We start from the raw sequence: 22,415 nt of genomic DNA, 5'->3' as shown, positions 1-22,415 counted from the left end.
ACAAAAAGACGGTATTGGGCTCCCTAACAGGAGAGAAGACTCGCCAGGGAATTTCAAGCTGTTTTGAGAGAAGGTTATGTAATGGCACAAGATCTGAAAGACAAGCCCTTTGAGGAGTATCTTAGTGAGTTGGGAATATTTAACCAGAAGAAGGTTGAGAGGTGACATGATAGTCATGGTTAAATATGTGGAAGGATGTCATATTGAAGATGGAGCCAGTTTGTTTTCTGCAGCCCGAGACTAGAACATGAAGCAATATATAGGCAATATCCAAATTACAAACAAGATAGATTCGGCTGGTTTTTTTCGTAAGTTTAATTTGTTTGTGAATTAGAACAGGTACATTTTTGAAGTGTGTGTGTGTGTGTGTGCATATACAGTGTTCCCTCACAACTTTGCGGTTCGCTTTTTGCGGATTCGCTAATTTATAATATTATAAAACATTAAAAAAATACAATTTACAGCTCAAGGAAGGGAGGAAGAAGCCGAAGCAGCAATGAGAGGAGAAGGAGGCGATTTATCAACACACGATTGGTTGATAAAGACTTAAAATAGTGTATAACTACTAAAATGTAGTTATATATATATAGTGTCCCTACTTTGCGAATTTTCACTTATTGCGGGTGGTCCTGGAACCTAACCCTTGCGATAAGTGAGGGAACACTGTACACGTACTCTCTCTCTCTCACACACACACACACACACATACATACATACAAACATACATACATGCTTTGGATAGCAAAGAGAAGGGTTGACATCCATGTGGTGTTTGTTTTACTGCCTCTGCCCCTGTTCAGAAGATTTCACCTCACTTTCTGTTCCTGTGAGAATTGGATTTTGAAAAAAGTGGCTTCTTTTAGAAACAAGGATTGGTGATAGTTTCAGTAGAGACACCTTTTCCCTAGTATAACTCTTTCAGGAGTGAATTTCCCATCTGAGGGGTAGATTTCTCTCACATCCTGTTGTCTCACCCCGTTTTTAACCATGAGTTGTTTGTAAATAGAATGTTTGTAATTCGGGGACCGTCTATTTTCAAATTACAGGAAGAAACATTCCACCTAAACATAAGAAAGAACCTCCTGACAACAGGAGCTGTTCAACAGTTGAATATGCTCCCTGGGAGTGTGGTAGAGTTTTCTTCTCTGGAGGGTTTAAGCAGAAGCTGGATGGCCATCTGTTTGAAGTGCTTGGATTGTGGTCTCTCCCAACCTTATAATTCTATGATTTGAGACCAGGTTGACATCAAGAAACAGGACGAGCTGCCTGTCTGTATCATTCCTCTATCTTCCAACCATTATGTCCTTTCTGATCAAGGCAAACTATCTTCCGGATTTGTAAGCAGTAACCGTTTATATGATTACAATTGCAGAACAGTATTCTGTTAGCTAAATCAAGAACAATGCTACGGTCCCATCATTAAGCTGTAAAGAATAATAAGCAGCATAGCAATCACGCCGTAATCGCCGTCTTTACGTTTCAAAGTGCTATAAACACCCTGGGGAATGTGATTATCTCCAGATAACCCCAGACTGCTTAAAGTTGTTTTACTCTTAATAAAGAGTGAGGGCACAGTCTGCAATTTAAAATAATGCAAAGTGATTGGGTTAATGCATAATCTTTTTGTACCATAGTTTTCGCAGCAATCTTTTCAGACGCACTAATGAAAGTCCAAATTGGATAGCCTACAGCTTTGTCTGAAAGCCAAATACTCTCTTCTCTCTCTCTCCACACACACCTACTAATACACACACACACATGCATACATACATCATAAGCATAAGGATGGAACTCAACCGACATTCTGTCTACAGAATCAAAGATGAACCTGAGGAACAGATGAGAAGCAGCAAATGCTCCACTGAGCTCTTCTACGCCATAATTATTTCTATTCCAGTTTATGTTACTTTAAGAACTGTGGTCCATTCACATTACTATGCCATGATTCCATTTTAAGAGCCATGGTTCCATCTTACAGAATTCTGGGATTTGTAGTTGGGCAAGGCAGCAGAGCACTTGGTAGACAATTCTGAATATCCCTCCTATATTTCAAATCACAAGTGACTACAGGACAAAACCATGGCATGATAGCACCATACCACTGGAATAATAGCACTATAATTCTGTACTAGGAAAAACTATGACATGGAGCAACAGATTCAAACTAGTACAGGAAAAAATATCCTACCTAAATATTAGCAAAAACATCCTGATGGTAAGAGCCATTTGGAATATGTAGCCGTTTTGGAGTGTGTTGGTCTCCTTTTTTGGAGATTTTTAAACAGAGGCTGTGTGGCTATCTGCCACGCATGGTTTGATTTTGCCCTCCTGCATGGGAGGGAGTTGGAGTGGATGGTCCTTGTAGTCTTCCAACTCTATGAACAGTAGGATCTGCCAGCCAAAAACTTTAAAGAATAGAAATCTGGACCTTTGTCTTATTTCCCCATACTCCATGGATGGAGAAGGTATGACCTGGGAGTTGTATACAGCCCACACGGTTGCGTCTGCGGGTATTCTTGTTTCTCAAAACATAGATGAATGGCTTATCTTGTAGGTTTCAAACAATATTTTAAACAGGTTGCTTAATTGAAAAACTCCCACCTGTTTTCAAAAGCAAACATTAGGACTTCCTGATACTTCCAATACCTTACTTCTGGCTTTTGGGGGAGCCCATGCCATGGATGCCCAACACTGTCCTATTCTATTCTATTCTATTCTATTCTATTCTATTCTATTCTATTCTATTCTATTCTACAGGTCTATGTCCTCACTGTGCTAAGGAAGCCTGGGGGTTGTGCAATCATTTCCTCAGAGGTTACTCAAAAGGGCTAAGTTTGGACACCGGTGCACAAGCACTTTTCCCAGTCCAAATTCCCAGCCTAAATTCAGTGATCCCCAGTTTCTCATCAACCTACTCACTGGGTCCATGCACCCTTTATTTCAATCAGATGATTCTCCCAAGACCTTCTCAGAAGTATTGGTGAGATCAGGTACTGATACTTCCCAGCAACTTGATTTAACTTTGGAGCTTTCTAGTGTCAGCAGCCAGTTGTTAACTAATTTTATTAATAAAAGTCTATTGTCTACCAAACTTGCGGGAAAAGTTGCTGAAATGGAAAAATGAATGCTTCAGAATGGGTTTAGAAAAATATATTACACTGAACAAAGCAAGCAGGAAAATTAGGCTCCTTTATCAGGCTTTGAAAGTGCTATGAATTTTAAACATAACTTTTTTTAAAGGCAGATATAAAAAAACACACGCACACAACTGATCATCACACTTCAATGTCAACTTGAGTGTATTTTTCAACCGTTTCTGATAAAAAGCACTCGTGCTGCAATAAAAGTGCACGCCCTGAAGGAAGGCACAAGTTATTTTATTATATTTTCCCTTTGAAATCTTTAGGCTTGAAGTATGAATGCCCAGTCTGTTCAATGACAAAAACCCAAAGCCGGCTCCAAAGGAATGAAAAACTTTGCTCAGAATAAATGATGGAGCTGATTAAAACAATTGTCTGTACATGTTTCTTATTTCTATAGTGCTATCGGCACACACAGCTTATTAAGAATCTTACAACATGAGACAGGTGTGTGTGTCTGTATGTACCTTCAGGTCATCTACCAACTTATAGCCACCCCATGAATTTCAGAGTGGTTTCTTAGATTTGCAAAATTTTGAGGTAGTTTTTCCAGTTCCTTCCTCTGAAATATTACCTACAGTACCTGGTCTTCACTGGCTGCCTCCCATTCAAGTACTAACCACATCTGATCCAGCTTAGATATCAGGATCAGATAGGAACTGATGCCTTTGGGGCACTTAAGACCCTATAAAGAGAAAGACTAGCACTTGCCCCCAAAGAGCTTACAAATCACACCCAGGATCCTACATATTTTTAATGTAATACAAAACATACTCTGCGAGAGCTAACATTGACTCCCACAATTGCACAACTGATTGCTAAATGGGCACAATGCCCTAGAGATTCCCCATTGCACAATGAGAATGCATGCTCAGGTGTTTCGGGAACAAATGGCAGAACTAGCAAGGGCACTTACACAACTACTGAAAAATCCAACTGTGCACAGAACAATCTTTATCCTAGCATATTCCCTCTAAAACCTATCTAATTTTCTTCCCATGGAGAGATAGGTAGAATGTCGAAGAATTGCTGTATGTGAATGTGAGTCAAGAAACAAAATATGGTTATTTACAAATAGAGCTAATGCGCATAAATGGATTTCCATCCATAGGGAGAAATAAAGCAGTTGCAATATGAAAAATGGTAAAGAGGTGGAAGAAACCACAAGAGCTATTCAATCCAATCCCCTACCATGCAGGAACCCACATTCCAAACACTCCTGACAGATGGCCACCAAGCTTCTGTTTAAAAACCTCCAGAGAAGGAGACTCCACTCTGAGGCAGAGAGTTCCACTGCCAGACAGTTCTTACCATCAGGAAGTTCTTCTAAAGGTCACCATGATCAGACACTATGAGAGTGACATTTCTAGCCATATGTGAAAGTTCTTGAGAACTTCAGAAGAAAAGCCCTGCTGGATCATACCACATACCTATTTATTTGTTTGCTGGATTGATATCCTTCCTGTCTCCCAAAGTGGGTTTCAATGTGACTTACATGGGAGACAGCTCTCTCTGCTGTTGCGGAACTTCCTTCCACAAAAGGCTTTCCATTAGCAGGTAAAGACCAAGCTTGTAGTAAGAGGGGAGGTATGCTTCTGTTTAATTATGTTTTATATGGGTTTTAAATACATATATACATGAAATTTGACAAATTGAGTAGGTTGCCATTACCCATGGATTTGATATTCATGGTTTCACCTACCCATACTCCACAGAACTTCTCTAGGTTCTCCAGCATAATTCTATGGTATGCTTCCAAACCAAATATATTCAGAATCTAAGGTTCACTATTGCCCATTGATATTTTCTTGAGGTAATTCACCACATGCCCCATTTTCTGTTTTCCGTTATCTTCTTCTCTTGTTCCCTCTTCTTTCCAACCCAACAATTTTCTGGAAGGAAGACTATACAAGTAATTTTTGCTAGAGACCTGAGCAGATTTTAAAGATAGGGCATGGGCTGCATAAAAACTGGTCAAGGTTACACATTGGCTTGTTATGTGCTCTCAAACCAGACCCAACTTGTGGAGATTCCAAGGTGAATTGATCATCAGGTTTTCTTGGCAAGATTTGTTGAGGGAGGGGTTGCAATTATTTCCCTCAGGGGCTGAGATAATGTGAATTATTCAAAGTTACTTAGTGGGTTTCCATGTCTGAATGGGAATTCAAATTCCTATCTCCATCACTCAAATCACTGCACCAATCCAGCTGCTACAGACTGTCTATCTGAATACTGAAATATTCACTTTATTCTGATTTACCAAGATATTTTCTTCCTTCCCCAAATAGCAAATGTTCTTCTGTGTTGTATACAAACACTGCACTGTCAGAATCTCAAATTATGTGCAAAAGATCCAAAGCAGGACCACAATATACAAAAACACAGCACTGCTACTTAGGTGACCATTGTAGGCTCCAAAGTGAAGTTGCCGTTAGTATTCCTTTCTTCATATTTGTTTGAAAGGCTTTTATGCCAACCTTTGCTAAAACTCCCAGGGTACTAGCGTACTACAAGGTAATAAAAACAAGAAACAGAATACATATATAAAATCAACAACAATCCAACAGAGAAAACAGCAGAGGCCAGCGGCTATAACACAAACATGCATGTAGGAGAAATGGATAAAAAGAGAATTTAACAGCAGGTTTACGGTAGATCAGAGATGGGCAGCACTAGCCTTCCTGAAGTTTTCGGACTGCAATACCTCTATTCCTTCTCTATTGCTAACATTGACTAGGTAAGATGGGAATGCTATATACAACATCTGGAAGGCCATGCACACCCACTCCTGTGCTAGAATAATAAATAGATCTGCGCATGGCACAAAAATGGCATTTAGAGTTGACACTAGACAACTAGACAAGGGAGACATAACTAAGAAAGTCCTGTTACTTATCATTACCTAAATTCAGAAAAAGTGTGGTGGCATTTAAAGAAAATTGGAGAAGGGGTTCCAATGATAGCCCCACAAAATTTGCAAAAGAAGGCACTCTTTTGGATACTTGGCACTAAATTCAAAAACAAGAACTATCACTTTCTTCAGACCACATCCTACACTAGCAATAGTATCCTATGCCAACAATGCCATCTTAGGATAGCAATACCCTGCTACACTCTTCAGGACAGTCTCTAAGCAAGGTGATTAATAGACAGAAATCTACATCAGAAATGGCAATACTCAAAACCCAGATACAGAACATTTTCATGAGGGATTTACAGATCACACTTCTTGAAAAAAGAAATGATAAAGACGACTATAAACAGCTGGATCAAATTATATTCACATATTCCTAATCATTAGCAGAGCTATGAACAAGGACAACAGCTTCATGGAGCACTGTATATATTAAGACTAGAATCCTTGCTACCACAAAAGGCATATTCTCAGAGAGATTTCTGAAGCCAGGGAAACTGGCTTTCTGTAAGACTTATGCTTTCACATATCAACACTAACTGTCCACCACAAAGATCTGAAAAATCTGTTTCATCTCACCCAGCCTTTTGAAAATTTAGGGAAAGAGACATGATTTGCATCTTTCTGGATTCTATTATATTTTATCCTGCTCCAGGAATGCATTACATCCAAGGTCTTAATGTTATTCTGTACTGCAACCAAAGAAGTAGGATTATATCAATAAAAGTCCATGCTAATAAAAACTATTTATCTTGAAGGTGCCTCCATATTCCTCCTTTCTTCCACCCTTTTCCTCCTTTTTATTTATTTATTTCCAATATTTATATCCCGCCCTTCTCACCCGAAGGGATTTAACATGGCTACGTCTTTGAACAATTCTTCAAGTCCCAGCTATGATTGTTTTGCCAAAATAAGAAACCAAAGAACAATTCAAGAAAATACCATACATCCCATGCATTTTTGATGTAGAATGTGAAACAAGGGGTGCATCTACATTGTAAGGAGCCCCCGGTGGCGCAATGAGTTAAACCCTTGTGCCGGCAGGACTGATGACTTGATGGCTGGGTGGCTGACCTGAAGGTTGCCACTTTGAATCCAACCCGGGATGAGCACAGATGAGCTCCCTCTGTCAGCTCCAGCTCCATGCGAGGACATGAGAGATGCCTCCACAAGGATAATAAAACATCAAAGCATCCAGCCATCCCCTGGGCAACGTCCTTGCAGACAGCCAATTCTCTCACACAAGAAGCGACCTGCAATTTCTAAAGTCGCTCCTGACACGGAAAGAAAAAATCTACCAATGCATTTTAACAGTCATGATTCTATCTTACAATTCCTGGGATTTGCAGCTTGGTGAGAGAACATCCGTCTTGTAAAACTACTTCCATAGTTCCACAGCACTGAGCGATGGCAGTTAAAGTGGTGTCAAACTGCATTCTGAGTAGATGTGCCTCAAGTCCCGTGACACCTTTAAAATTAACAGATTTATTATACTAAGAGTTTTTTGCCGACTGTTGTCTACTTTTTCAGATACACAATCCTCCATTAACTATTCTCCATTAAATCAATTCGTTTAAAATGCACTCCTGAACTCTTTGTTGTTTCAGCTGCAACAAACGAGCACAATCACTCCTTTTGGAAACTAAAATAACATGAGAGATCCTCGGTTCTTTGGCATTTTGCTATGTTCTTCCACAAATTGTAGCTTTTTAATCAACGAAGGCCCCATTTAAAACTTACACTACATTGCAACATAGCTCTAATTTGTACCTTTCTCCAACCCCAAACATCCAAGTGACTCCTTCTTGGGTAAGTCTGGTTCCGAAGAATAAATGAAACTTATTTCATAGCTTTATATTAAAATAGTCCATCATCACCATCATTAAAATGCAATCCTGGCCCAAAAAATATACGGCCAAAAAAAAAGAAAGAAAAATATAATCTAAATTAAATATTTATAAGGAATACTCATATATGCATATGTGTCTTTGCCCACATATAGACAGAAAGAAAGAGATGTAGCGTGAATCTCGTCAGGAAATCAATTTTAAAAGAATTAGTGGGAGTGGAATTTAGAAAAAAGTTTGTTCTCCCCTCCCATAACTTAGTGTAGACTAAAATATCAATTAAAAAACTCCAAGCATCTGTTCAGTGGCAGCTGTAAGTAAAATTACCCCTGTGGAGACAATTTATATCTTTCTCTACTATTAAAAAATAAACAAACCCTTTAAATTATTCACCAGCAAATTAACATATATACAAAAGAGTTAGCAGCTCAGGCTCTGCAGAATGGTATCTCCTACCAGTGACCCTAGACTTCTCCCATGGCATTGACTAGACCAGTCCCTCTTGCATTGTTCCTGCCAATTTTAAAAATATGGACAAAACTCAAACATCTAATCTACTACAGTTGATCCTTCGTATCGGTGGATTTAACTTTCGTAGATTTGATTGTTCACAGGTTTGATTAATATGATCTCTCTAGGAATCTCTAGGTCCTCTGGTGTGATGCGATGGCCAGCATCTGGAGGAAGCTGATCATTAAATTGCTTAGGAGAACCTAGAGATTCCTAAAGAGAGGTGTTCTCTCAGGTAAAAAAGAAAAAATAGAGTTTTAATGCTTGTGTCCCCTTCTTTTGCACAGGTCCTGTCAAGGACAGAACGCCACAAGATTCAAAGTAACAGAGTTTATTAGATTACAGAACTCAAAAACGCCCGTAAAACACAAGGGCCAGGCAATTTTTGCCTTTAGGAGCAAAAAAGGGGCAAAAGTAAATGTTCAAAAGATAAACCGGATTAAACCGGAGTTTAATCCGGGTAAAAACAAACTGCTTTCTTCAGCCTGGGTATAAACAAAACGAAAGCCAAGGAACAAAAGATAAAGAATGCAACTAATTGGCAGCAGATTCCTCTCTGCTGCCAACACTGTGTTTAGAGTAACTTGCGTCGCTCCCACACACACACACAGCAGACAGGATTCCAACACGAACAATCAGCCAGGGATTTTAGCAGTAGAGTAGACCAGTTCCGTTCCGTAGATCAAAGCCAGAAGCAGACGTTTGTAGTTTTTCCAAGTCCAAGAAGGGGGGAAGACAAGCCGTGGTCAGTTCAGTCCGAGTTCTCAAAGCAGGAGATGGCGTCCGTCAAGAAGACGACGGAAGGTCAAGCTAATAAGAGTAAGCACAGGTTTGCACAAACAAATGCCCACACAATCCCTCCCGCCGTCTGACCCTGGATTCCAATCAACTTACGTCTCAGCACAGGAAAGTACACAAGTCTTCAGGGAAGCGTCCCACACACACACACGAATCCCAAGCGTTTGCCCAGATTACCTTGCCCGACGCAATTTGCAATTGCTCCCAAGCCCCATTTTATGCCAGTTACAAATCTTCATCACTGTCAGCTGTCCTCCTTAACCCGGGCGTTTCCTCATCACTTTCCTCGTCAGAGCTGGAACACCTCTGACTACGCCCAACAGCATCTCCAGCTGTGGATCCCGTCCCATCCCTCCAGCTACGCCATGGGTCTAATCCTGAAGGTCCCCATTCATCTTCTGCCCCATCATGGCCAGTGGCCCCCAATTCCTCCCTTACCCGAGTCCAATCCATCTCATCCTCCTCTGAGCTAACCAGCCCTTCCTCCATTCTCTCCGTGAACCCTTCGAAAGACTCTTCGTCAGAGGGTGCTGCAAATATGTCTCGCAGTCTTTTTCTCTCTCGCTCCTCGAGAGTATCCGACTCTCGAGGAGTCTTACGCCCACGCCTGTCAGAAACAGAGCCACGAGGCTCAATCATAACACTATCCCCTCTCACAAAGGCCTCCTCCCCCGATGGCGGAGAAGTGGCAGTGATACCCTCCGCTATAGCACCACGACGACTAGAGGTATCAAGTTTCAACAGCGAACGATGAAAGACTGGATGGACCTTTAAACTAGACGGTAAACGCAAACGAAACGCAACAGAAGAAATCTTTTTAACGATAGGAAAGGGACCCAAGTACCGAGGCGCAAACTTTCCCCCAGCCTGTTTAATATGTTTGGAAGATAACCACACCAAATCCCCTTCTTCCAACTCCTCCCCTGCCTGCCTGTGGCGGTCAGCCTGAGTCTTCTGCGTTGCCTTAGCTTCCAACAGTAAGCGACGGGCAACATCATGCAATGCAGCCATTTCCGTAGAGCGGTACACAGGGTCCGAAGAGACCACATTGGTCGACGGCGCCACACCTCCCCGTGGGTGAAAGCCATAAGTAAGCTCAAACGGCGTATGCTGACTAGACGTGTGCACCGCATTGTTGTAAGCAAATTCCGCCACCGGTAACCACTTCACCCAAGCCGTGGGTTGATCTAAACAAAAACAACGCAAATACTGCTCTAAGAGCCCATTAACCCGTTCCGACTGTCCATCCGTTTGCGGATGGAAGGCGGACGACACGTTTAACTTAGTCCCCAAGCACTCATGGAAGTGTTTCCAAAAGCGTGACACAAATTGCGGAGCCCTATCGGAAATAATCACCTCGGGTGCTCCGTGCAAGCGATAGATGTGCTTTGTAAATAGTAAGGCCAACGTAGGGGCCGCCGGAATGGTTGAACAAGGAATAAAATGAGCCAGTTTACTAAATAAATCCACCACCACCCAAATACAAGTATAACCCCCAGACTTAGGCAAATCTGAAATGAAATCCATGGAAATGATTTGCCATGGCCTCTCCGGAACAGGTAAAGACGACAACAACCCTCTAGGGCGCCCAACAGGCGTCTTACTCTGCTGGCAAACGGCGCAGCTGTCACAAAAGCGCAGAATGTCTTGCCGCATCTTTGGCCACCAGTAGCTCCTGGTGATAAGCTGTACGGTCTTGAACCTGCCAAAGTGTCCAGCCATGGGTTCGTCATGGTGGGCTCTAATCACCTCCAACCTGAGGGCCCCCACTGGTACGTAAACCTGCCCCCTACGCACCAATACCCCGTCTTGATCTTGGAGATGCGGCAGTATGGTACGGTTACCTGCTGAGAGCAGCATCAGTTGCTCCTGAGTCCACACATCATCTTTCTGAGCCTCAAGGATCTGGTCATGTAACCCGAGCTCATTATCTACAACACACAGCGAGACAGTAGGCAAGATGGTCTGACATACTACCTGCTCATTGGTCTTAAATTCTGGCTTGCGGGATAAAGCATCGGCCCGCAAGTTTGCCTTCCCCTCCACGAACTGCACCTTGAAGTTAAACCTGGAGAAAAACAAAGCCCAGCGGATTTGACGCTGGTTTAACTTCTTTGCTGTTTGCAAGTGCTCTAAGTTCTTATGATCAGACCTGACCACGATCTGGTGCCGTGCCCCTTCAAGCCAGTGCCGCCACACCTCAAACGCCACCTTAATCGCCAACAACTCCTTCTCCCATATGGTATAGTTCTGCTCGAAGGGTGTTAGTTGCCGCGAGTAAAATCCACAGGGACGCAAGGTCCCTGAGGAATCCTTCTGAGACAATACAGCCCCCAACGCGTAGCTAGAAGCGTCCGCTTCTACCACGAACGGTTTGTCAACATCAGGATGGGTTAGTATGTTGTCCGATTGAAAACTAGACTTAAGTTGTAGAAATGCCTCGTGAGCTTCCCGCCCCCACACAAATGGCTGTTTCTTGCGCAGAAGCTGCGTCAAAGGTACCGTGAGCTTTGCAAAATTCGGAATAAACTCCCGGTAGTAATTAGCGAAACCTAAGAACCTTTGTACATCCTTCTTAGTCTTCAGCTCCTGCCATGAGTTGACGGCGTCAACCTTATGTGGGTCCATTTTAAGTTCCCTACCTGACACTACATGACCTAGGAACTCCACTTCAGGCACATGAAAGACGCACTTGGAAGCCTTGGCGAAAAGCCCATTAGCCCGCAGTCGGTGCAGAACCTGCTTGACATGTTGACGATGTTCTTTCTCGTCCTTAGAAAAAATCAAGATATCATCCAAATAAATCACTAAAAATTGGTCAATTAGGTCCCTGAACACATCGTTCATGAACCTCTGGAAGACCGCAGGAGCATTACAAAGCCCAAAAGGCATGACTCGGAACTCGTGGCATCCGAAACACGTGTTAAATGCCGTCTTCCATTCATCCCCTTCCCGTATACGGATTAAGTTATAGGCCCCCCGCAGGTCAAGCTTGGTAAAGACCTTAGCCCCTTGCACCCTTGATAACAGTTCCGAGATTAAAGGGAGCGGGTACCTATCCCGAATGGTGTATTTGTTTAGGATCCGATAGTCGCAGACCAGCCTAAGTTCCCCAGTCTTTTTGGCTACAAAGAATACTGGTGCCGCAGTTGGAGAACTAGATGGGCGAATAAACCCCTTGGCTAAATTTTCATCTAGAAACTCCCGCAAAGCTTGCCTTTCCGGTACAGTCAAGGCATACAGCCTTCCTGCTGGCAGTTTCGCACCTTCTGCCAACTTGATGGCGCAATCATATGGCCTGTGCGGTGGTAATTTGTCCGCTTCTCTTTTACAAAATACATCAGAGAACTCCCCATACTCAGCAGGCACTCCCTCCATATCAGAATGAGTAACATTTAAAGTGCAACAGTCCTGCCTCTTTAAGATCACTTTACGTGTTGCCCAATCTACTTGTGGGTTTACTACAGCTAGCCAATCCATCCCCAGGATCACATCATATCTAGGCAAGCTCGTAATATCCCACACAAACGTTCCCGTTACTCCCTGCACCTCCCACGTTACTGCTGAGGTTTCCTGGTTAACCACCCCAGTCTCCAGCAGTCTCCCATCTGCTCCTTCCACCCACACGTCGCATGCCTTGCGCACCTTAGGAATGCCATGCTTCTTAGCAAACTCAATATCTACATAAGAGACCGTGGCCCCTGAGTCCAGCAGTGCCAAAGTAGAAACAAGTTCCCTTCCCCCAACAGATAATGTAATGGGTACGAAAACATGCTTCCTCCCCTCAGTTGACTGCTTGAGGAGCCCTAGTGCGTTGGACTCACGTCGCACTAGGGCTGGCCTTTTCCCGAAAGCTGGGAAGGTTTCACATTACAATTTTTGGCAAAATGCCCAGCATTCCCACAGTACAAACACAAGCCCAGCTGCCTCCTACGGCTCTTTTCCTCTGTAGACAGCTTCTTAAAGACCCCAAGCTCCATGGGCTCTTCCCCCATCACCACAGGTGCCCTGGTTACATGCATGGGTGGCGCACACATTGCTTTTGAATGTTTACGAGCCTCGAACCTTGCGTCTAAACGCAGCACCTTAGCTACTAAGGCGTCCCAGCTTTCAGCCGGCTCCAAGCGTGCTAATTCATCCTGGAGCATATCACTTAACCCGGCAGTAAATAAAAGCATGAATGCATTTTCCCCCCAATCCAGCTGGTGGCGATACAGGTTAAACTTATTTAAGTAATCCAAAACAGTCCCCTTTCCCTGTTTCAACCGATACAGAGCCCACCCAGCGTTCTCCGTGCGGAGAGGATCCCCAAAAGTATCAGTTAACAACTTTTTGAAATTATTCAAATTGTCCTTGACTGGGTCATTTCCCAAAATTAAATTAGTGGCCCATTGTCCTGCGGGACCGGTCAACAAACTCAAAATAAAGGCCACCTTGCTAGTGTCTGTAGGATAAGCATGAGCACTGAGCTGAGAAAAATAAAGCTCCACTTGTGCCAAAAAGGTTGGCAACTTGCACCTGGTTCCGTCAAAGCGTTCAGGAGTCAAAACATGTCCTTTCACGGCATGAGCGGTTTGGCTAACGGTAAAAGCCGTTTGCAATTGGTCTAATTTGACCCTTAACTCATCCATCGTCTTCCTGACGGGTTTATTGCTGCAATAAACCTTTTATGGGCGTCGGGCAATCTGTCAAGGACAGAACGCCACAAGATTCAAAGTAACAGAGTTTATTAGATTACAGAACTCAAAAACGCCCGTAAAACACAAGGGCCAGGCAATTTTTGCCTTTAGGAGCAAAAAAGGGGCAAAAGTAAATGTTCAAAAGATAAACCGGATTAAACCGGAGTTTAATCCGGGTAAAAACAAACTGCTTTCTTCAGCCTGGGTATAAACAAAACGAAAGCCAAGGAACAAAAGATAAAGAATGCAACTAATTGGCAGCAGATTCCTCTCTGCTGCCAACACTGTGTTTAGAGTAACTTGCGTCGCTCCCACACACACACACAGCAGACAGGATTCCAACACGAACAATCAGCCAGGGATTTTAGCAGTAGAGTAGACCAGTTCCGTTCCGTAGATCAAAGCCAGAAGCAGACGTTTGTAGTTTTTCCAAGTCCAAGAAGGGGGGAAGACAAGCCGTGGTCAGTTCAGTCCGAGTTCTCAAAGCAGGAGATGGCGTCCGTCAAGAAGACGACGGAAGGTCAAGCTAATAAGAGTAAGCACAGGTTTGCACAAACAAATGCCCACACAATCCCTCCCGCCGTCTGACCCTGGATTCCAATCAACTTACGTCTCAGCACAGGAAAGTACACAAGTCTTCAGGGAAGCGTCCCACACACACACACGAATCCCAAGCGTTTGCCCAGATTACCTTGCCCGACGCAATTTGCAATTGCTCCCAAGCCCCATTTTATGCCAGTTACAAATCTTCATCACTGTCAGCTGTCCTCCTTAACCCGGGCGTTTCCTCATCACTTTCCTCGTCAGAGCTGGAACACCTCTGACTACGCCCAACAGCATCTCCAGCTGTGGATCCCGTCCCATCCCTCCAGCTACGCCATGGGTCTAATCCTGAAGGTCCCCATTCATCTTCTGCCCCATCATGGCCAGTGGCCCCCAATTCCTCCCTTACCCGAGTCCAATCCATCTCATCCTCCTCTGAGCTAACCAGCCCTTCCTCCATTCTCTCCGTGAACCCTTCGAAAGACTCTTCGTCAGAGGGTGCTGCAAATATGTCTCGCAGTCTTTTTCTCTCTCGCTCCTCGAGAGTATCCGACTCTCGAGGAGTCTTACGCCCACGCCTGTCAGAAACAGAGCCACGAGGCTCAATCATAACAGGTCCCGTGTCATTATCCACACGAAAGTGGAAGGTATATATTTATTGTCCCTATATTGGGAGAAAATAATCTAAATAAATAAGTAAATAATCTAAATAAATAAAATATCAAAGCTGCATTTTTAAAAAGCAGAAAATGCACAGCTAATTCCTAGAAGGCCTAGCTAGTTTAGTTTTTGCTTCTTTTTAAAAGGTGTATATATGAGATCAACACAATGTTTAAGCTGTGTTCATCCATCCCTTGCCTACCAGTTTTCATACAGCATCATAGAATCACAGAATTGGAAGAGACCACATGAGCCATCTAGTCCAATTCCCTGCCATGCAGGAAATATGCGTTCAAAGTGCCCCTGACAAATGGCCATCCAGCCTCTGTTTAGGTCTCCAAGGAAGGAGTCAACTTGACATGAGAGGGTGTCCACTTGTTCTCTGAATGGGTTCCTAATGTTAGGCCAGCTGGGTTACGTATTAAAATTACATACTTGTGTAATTATATGTGCCTTCAGGTTTTCTGACTTATGGTTACTCTAAAGTGAACTGATCACTTTTGTTTTTTGGCAAGACCTGTTCATGGAGAATCATAGAATCATAGAATCATAGAATAGTAGAGTTGGAAGAGACCACATGGGCCATCCAGTCCAACCCCCTGCTAAGAAGCAGGAAATCGCATTCAAAGCACCCCCGACAGATGGCCATCCAGCCTCTGCTTAAAAACCTCCAAAGAAGGAGCCTCCACCACGGCCCCGGGGAGAGAGTTCCACTGTCGAACAGCTCTCACAGTGAGGAAGTTCTTCCTGATGTTCAAGTGGAATCTCCTTTCCTGTAGTTTGAAGCCATTGTTCCATGTCCTAGTCTGCAAGGCAGCAGAAAACAAGCTTGCTCCCTCCTCCCTTTGACTTCCCTTCACGTATTTGTACATGGCTATCATGTCTCCTCTCAGCCTTCTCTTCTGCAGGCTAAACATGGCCAGCTCTTTAAGCCGCTCCTCATAGGGCTTGTTCTCCAGACCCTTAATCATTTTAGTCGCCCTCCTCTGGACGCTTTCCAGCTTGTCAACATCTCCCTTCAACTGTGGTGCCCAAAATTGGACACAGTATTCCAGGTGTGGTCTGACCAAGGCAGAATAGAGAGCAACATTGCCTTCCTCAAGAGTTTGAAAGAGTACGATTTAAGCCCTGGAAGTGCATCTATATTGTAGAATTAATGCAGTTTAGCACTGCTTTAACTTCCATAACTCAATATTTTGGAATCCTGGGATTCATAGTTTGGCAATGCACCAGGGCTCTTTGGCAGAATTCTAAAGACCTTGTAAAACCACCACTTCCACAATTCCATAGTATTAAGCCATGGCTGGTTCTCCTTCAAACTGTGCATACATGATAATACTGTATCCACTGACACAGACACACAATTGGGCTTGGTGTCTGTATTTTTCTCCCTCCAAAGAAACATTGAACCTGTACAATCTGACAGGAGATGCCATGCTTTCAAAGCCTGTCCTGCCATGTTCAGCTGTTGTGCTCAGTTCTATTCAAACAAACTAGCCTTCGATCAAGGGATGTTATTATGTGTACTGAAAAGCGAGAAATGGCATGGAAAGCAGCAAGCTTAACAATGCAAAAGAGAAAATAGTGTTAACAGCAGAGCCACCTGCTGTATGGACTGGAACACTGCATCAGGAATACTACAAGTGAGAGAACATTTTTTTAAAATAAAAGATTAATAATAAGTTTTTGAAAGCTGAAATAAAATTTTAACAATCTATGAGAGGATTGAGATGTAGTAAAGGGATGGGCAAAGAGTAACCATGGGGCTGCATGTGGGGCTGATATAGTAGCTTCCATCATCAACTCAGACTCTCCCAACCAGCCCATGGTAAATAATACAATGCAAAGTTGAACTTTATAGATGTGCGTGCCTTCAAGTCACTGGTCAAGCTATGATGACACCATGAATTCCACAGGGCTTCCATAGGCAAGGAATATTGAAGAGGCCATGTCCTGCTGCTTTCCTCTGAAATACAGCCCACAGCATCTGGGATTCCTTCCTAGTCTCCCTGCTGGAAGAAACCACAAGGGCCATCCAGTCCAACCCCATTCTACCATGCAACCACACAGCCAAAGCACTCCTGAAAAACAGCCATCCAGCCTCTGCTTAAAAAGATGGAGAATCCATCACACTCAGAGACAGTGCATTCCACTGTCAAACATCTCTAGCTATTAATGTTTGTCCTAATGTTTAGGTGGAATCTCTTTTTCTACCATTTGAATCCATTGCTCCATGTCCCAGTCTGCTCAATCTTTAATATGACATCATTTCAAAAAGTTAAACGAGGGGTATCATGTCACTTTTAAATCTCTTCCCCATACCCAGCTCCCTAACCCGCTCCTCATACAGCACGGTTTGCAGATCATCTACCTTTTTGGTCACTGTTCTTTAAACATGTTCCAGTTTGTCAATATACTTCTGGAATTGTTATGCCCAGATCTGGACCCAGTATTTCAGGTGAGGTCTGACCAAAGCAGAATAGAGTGTGACTATTACCTCCCTCGATCTAGATGCTTTACTCTTATTAATGCAGCCCAGAATTGCATTTTGAGTTTTTAGGTGCCACATCACACTGTTGACTTAGTAGCAGCAACCCACTTTTCTACACAGGTCACAGCATCTCAACCACACACACTGTTTACACCTGGTACCTGCCTGAAGATATCAAGATAGAATTGTGTGTTGTAACTTCATTAGACAAGAAATAATAAATGCCATGAATAGGCATAAAAGAGGTTTTTTACATTTGTTGTTATTATATTTTACTGGCAAGGATGAGGAGAGGATTCTAATGGGACCTTCTGCCGCCTATATTTTTCACCCTGCCACGTCCTGATTCTTTACTTCATGCTGCTGCTGCTTACTAATAAAATCCCTACCCATCAATTCCTAAAAACCTGTAAGAACAGAAAAAGTTTCATGCTGATAGAAGAGAAGCAAAGAGGCAACCATGACTAGTTTTAGTAATTGACTAAAAGTGTTCCACCATCACATGATATGATCCCAAATCAGGATTGGTTGCCTCCAATGGAGTGTCTTCCAGAAGAGGCAGACTGAATTAGAGCATTCTGCATATTCTCATCAAATGTCCAGCTTATATGAGATACATGTATATGAAAATCACCTGCCATCATAGCAACAAGACTGGCTTTGTAGACGTTGGTGAGTGATCCCAACTCCCCCGTCCCCAAAATGGTTTTCATGTGAGCTTCTCCGCAGGCCTGACGGAACTGGCGTATTTCTTCAAAGAGCTCTAGACGACAAGTGGAAGACAAAAGTGGAAAATTAGCTGAAAATACACCTAAGACTCAACATAATATTCTATTTCTAGTTTAACCTCTAAATGTGTTTCTGAACCCAACATGACTGAACAAAATGCAGATAATACATTTTAGATTTTTTTCCCCTGTGAAAACTAGTACTAAAATGCAATACCAGTACTATTATAGTCATAGAGCACTATAATATGAATATAGTACTGGAGAACCAGAATGGAACAAGTCATGCCTCATACTTAGAGATCTGATATCTTGCATTTTTTAGACAACTCCCATGCTGTGTGGAGGATTTGACAGGCATCGCTCAAAAAGGAAGCTTTTCCATGAAACGTTACCTGACTTGTTTCATTCTAGTTCTCCAGTATTATACTGGTTCCACCCATCCCACACTGGGATCAAACCTCTGAAAAGGCTTTTCGGGGGCATATGCAATAGGAAAGTGAGGACAGGACAGAAACGATGTTCCATGAACATCTGTAAAAGAAATCTGCAGCACAAATTTGGGTTGAATATCCTTTATCTGAAAAGCTTGGGACCAACACTGTTTCAGACTTCAATTTTTTTCAGAGTTTAAAGCCACAGACAATGTGGTTGTTGTTGTCCGTTTTTGGCCTAAAATTATTTAGCCGCTTGTGATACCTCTATTTTATCAGTTTTATATTTATTCATGCATTGCTTTTAACATGAAATAAATAAAATAAAAGAGTTTGGAATATCTGTATTTGCATATATGTACATAATGGAATTCGTTTATGCTTCATATACACCTTATACACATATCCAGAAGGTAATTTTATAAAATGTTTTTGATAATTTTTTGCACCAAGATTGTGTACATTGAACATTAGAAAGCAAAGGTGTCACATTCTTAAGGGGACAATTTTTGACAATTTTAAATTCTGGTAAGGGATGCTCAATGTTTACCCACCAACTATTTTAGACTAGTCTTTACCAGTTCCAGCTTCCATATGCTAATGGAAGATAGGATCTCTAGCCCCAAACATCTGGCGTGCAACAAGATTGCCTACCTGTGATGAATATATTTCAGATTCCAAACCCACACTTGGAGAGCAAGTGAAGTTCAGAGCCGCACCAATCAGGACATGTACCCTTTGTTCCATACTTGTGATAAACTAAAAGCTAGATGGATCATTTTAGGAGTTTTTAAAAATCCATTTTAAAAATTAATGGAAGGTTGTTACAAAACAGCTATCTGTATGAAAGGAGTTCAGAAACTCCAGTGCAAGGACTTAGCTTCTAAACAAAAAAATAAAAAAGGGAAGGGAGCCACACAATACATATGCTTTTATATTCCAATCCATTAGAAAGCACTTAAAATAATTGTTAAAGACCAGGCTTAGCAAGCTATAGTTCAAGTGGCACAAAAGTACTCAACAATAGGTAACAGCAGATTTAACTTAGAGCTCAACGTAATTGGAAGTACACTAAAGTACTTAACATTTGCAGCAATTTTTTGAAACCTCTGAATGGCTGAAAGACAGTTTAGCAAGTCCAGCAGTCATGTGTCATATGTGACCCTCAGCTTTGGCAGAGGCTTTTTTAGAAGCTCTAAAAAGAAGAGGAATCGGAGGGTAGGGGAATTCAAGGATATTTTGAGGGTGGGGGACCAACACTAGTTCTTTCATAATGCAGAGCACATCACAAATTGACTTTTTAGTAGATGTGCCTCCTAAATTACAGGAAGCTAATGTACAAAGTGCAAAAGGAAAGTTAACACAGGAGTGACAGAATTATACTGCATGCACTCAGAATCATCTTCTTCTATTATTCCTTCTTTCAAAGCCAACCTTTTCTGTAAGACCTCCAGCACAATGCTTTCAGTCACCTCTATCTTCCACTGTTTAGCCCCATCCCCATTCTACTTTCTATTTTTCCTGAACTGAACATTTGACTGTAATGCCCTCAAGGAAGGGGCCTACATTCTATTTCTTCACCCCATAAAGCACTAGGTAGATTGCTGGCATCATATGAAGAGTAGATTATTAAGTAACTTCACTCTTTCTGGGTCTGATCCTCGATGCAGAAAAGTGCTCAGAGTCTAAACCTGATGCAGATGAATCCTTAGCCATGATTCCACAGTGCAGTCAAGATGGCAAAAGTTATTCATTAGGGAGAACACACTTTACTCTATTTTTCCTGAGTTGAAAGGTCCCTTACCAGCCAGTTTACTTTATTGTACACTTTTATTTTATTTATTTGGCATATTTATATGCTGTAGAATAGCAATACTCTCAAGGTTGCTTATAATACTTATTAAATATTAAAAGCCATGTAAAAACAATACATTAAACAATACAGCATTCTCCTGATTTGCCAGACAGTCCCAATGAATTCTCTTTCTTCCCACTTCATCAGCTGCTTTTAAAATGTCCCAGTTTCTCTCTCCTCCTTCTATCCCCACCCTCTTTGTCCTCAGCTCATTTCAATTACTTCAAACTGAGTACAAAATACAAAAGTAGCTTGAACTGTCAACTCCGGGTTACAGTGGGAGATAATATTTGAAACAATATCACATTGGAGATGGAGCCATCTTATGTTGCTCTAGGACAGAATAATGGATTCAAATAGAAGGAAAGAATATTACACCTGAACATTAGGAAGAACTTCCTGATGGTAAGAGCTGTTTGACAGTGGTGTTCTTGGTATAAAATAATAATTACAGACTTAGCTGGTCTGTTGCAGTGGCCCTGATTAACTCCATTTTGGCAACTGCTGACATCTCATCCATGGCCTGCATAGGTTGCTGAGCTGTCATTTGCGTTATGCTAGGAATCTTGTACCTACAATATTACATACCAATAATAATAATAATAATAATAATAATAATAATAATAATAATAATTATTATTATTATTATTATTATTATTATTATTTATAGATTGCCCTATCTCCCTGGAGGGACTCAGGGTGCTTTCCAACACATATAGCAAACATTCAATGCCAAAAAATAAACATAAGACAAATTACATCACAGAAAATAGAACTATAAACTTAATACCAAATAGACCAAAAAATAATTAAACAATCCTAACTGACTTAATCACATAAATGAATTTAAACAAGGTAAAAATGTAAAACCACTAAAACCTTATTAAGAGATAAAATAGGATCCTTGGGGTGGTGAGAGCGACCACTTGCTCTGCAGACCCTTGCCCTTCGTGGCTAATTAAATCGGCCAGAGGAGGGTTGGTAGAGTGGTTTGTGATGATAATTAATGCCTCTTTGGATCAAGGCAAATTTCCATCTGTCCTCAAACAGGCCATAGTGAGGCCCATATTGAAGAAGGCCTCCCTTGATTCGACCATTCTAAACAACTACAGACCAATCTCGAACCTCCCTTTCTTGGGCAAGGTCCTGGAGCAGGTGGTTGCCTCGCAGCTCCAGGGTTTCCTGGATGACACCGATTTTCTGGACCCATCGCAGTCTGGCTTTAGACCTGGGCACAGTACTGAGACGGCTTTGGTCGCCTTGGTGGATGACCTCCGCAGGGAGCTGGACAGGGGGAGTGTGACCCTGCTGGTTCTCTTGGACATCTCAGCGGCTTCCGATACCATCGACCATGGTATCCTTCTGGGACGGTTCTCCGGGATGGGCCTTGGGGGCACGGCTCTGTCGTGGCTTCAGTCCTTCCTGGAGGGCCGTTCCCAGTTGGTGAAGCTGGGGGACACCTGCTCGGACCCCTGGCCATTGACCTGTGGGGTCCCGCAAGGTTCCATTCTGTCCCCCATGCTTTTTAACATCTACATGAAACTGCTGGGAGAGGTCATCCGGAGTTTTGGAGTTCGGTGCCATCTCTACGCAGATGACACTCAACTCTACTACTCCTTTCCACCGAACTCCAAGGAAGCCCCCCAGATACTGAACCAGTGCTTGGCAGCTGTGATGGGCTGGATGAGGGCGAATAAGCTGAAGCTTAATCCCGACAAGACAGAGGTCCTCCAGGTCAGTCGTATGTCCGATCGGGGTATTGGGTGGCTACCTGTGCTTGACGGGGTCGCACTCCCCCTGAAGGCGCAGGTCCGCA

The 22,415-nt window shown here is 42.6% G+C and overlaps 1 protein-coding gene across 2 annotated transcripts in view; it reads right to left on the bottom strand.

The window, feature by feature from the left end:
• dera (deoxyribose-phosphate aldolase) overlaps positions 1-22,415 on the bottom strand; it is a 48,214-nt gene that overhangs the window by 12,664 nt on the left and 13,135 nt on the right. For both annotated transcript variants that reach the window (XM_062983134.1, XM_003225958.3), the window contains exon 6: positions 18,217-18,345. In XM_062983134.1, coding sequence (XP_062839204.1) covers positions 18,217-18,345 — 129 coding nt within the window. The remainder of the gene's footprint in view (positions 1-18,216; positions 18,346-22,415) is intronic.

Source organism: Anolis carolinensis, chromosome 5, assembly GCF_035594765.1.
Source record: "Anolis carolinensis isolate JA03-04 chromosome 5, rAnoCar3.1.pri, whole genome shotgun sequence".
In the NCBI taxonomy this organism is placed as follows: domain Eukaryota; kingdom Metazoa; phylum Chordata; class Lepidosauria; order Squamata; family Dactyloidae; genus Anolis; species Anolis carolinensis.
The sequence above is the reverse complement of the archived record's forward strand: the minus strand, read 5'-3'. Positions and strand labels throughout refer to the sequence as shown.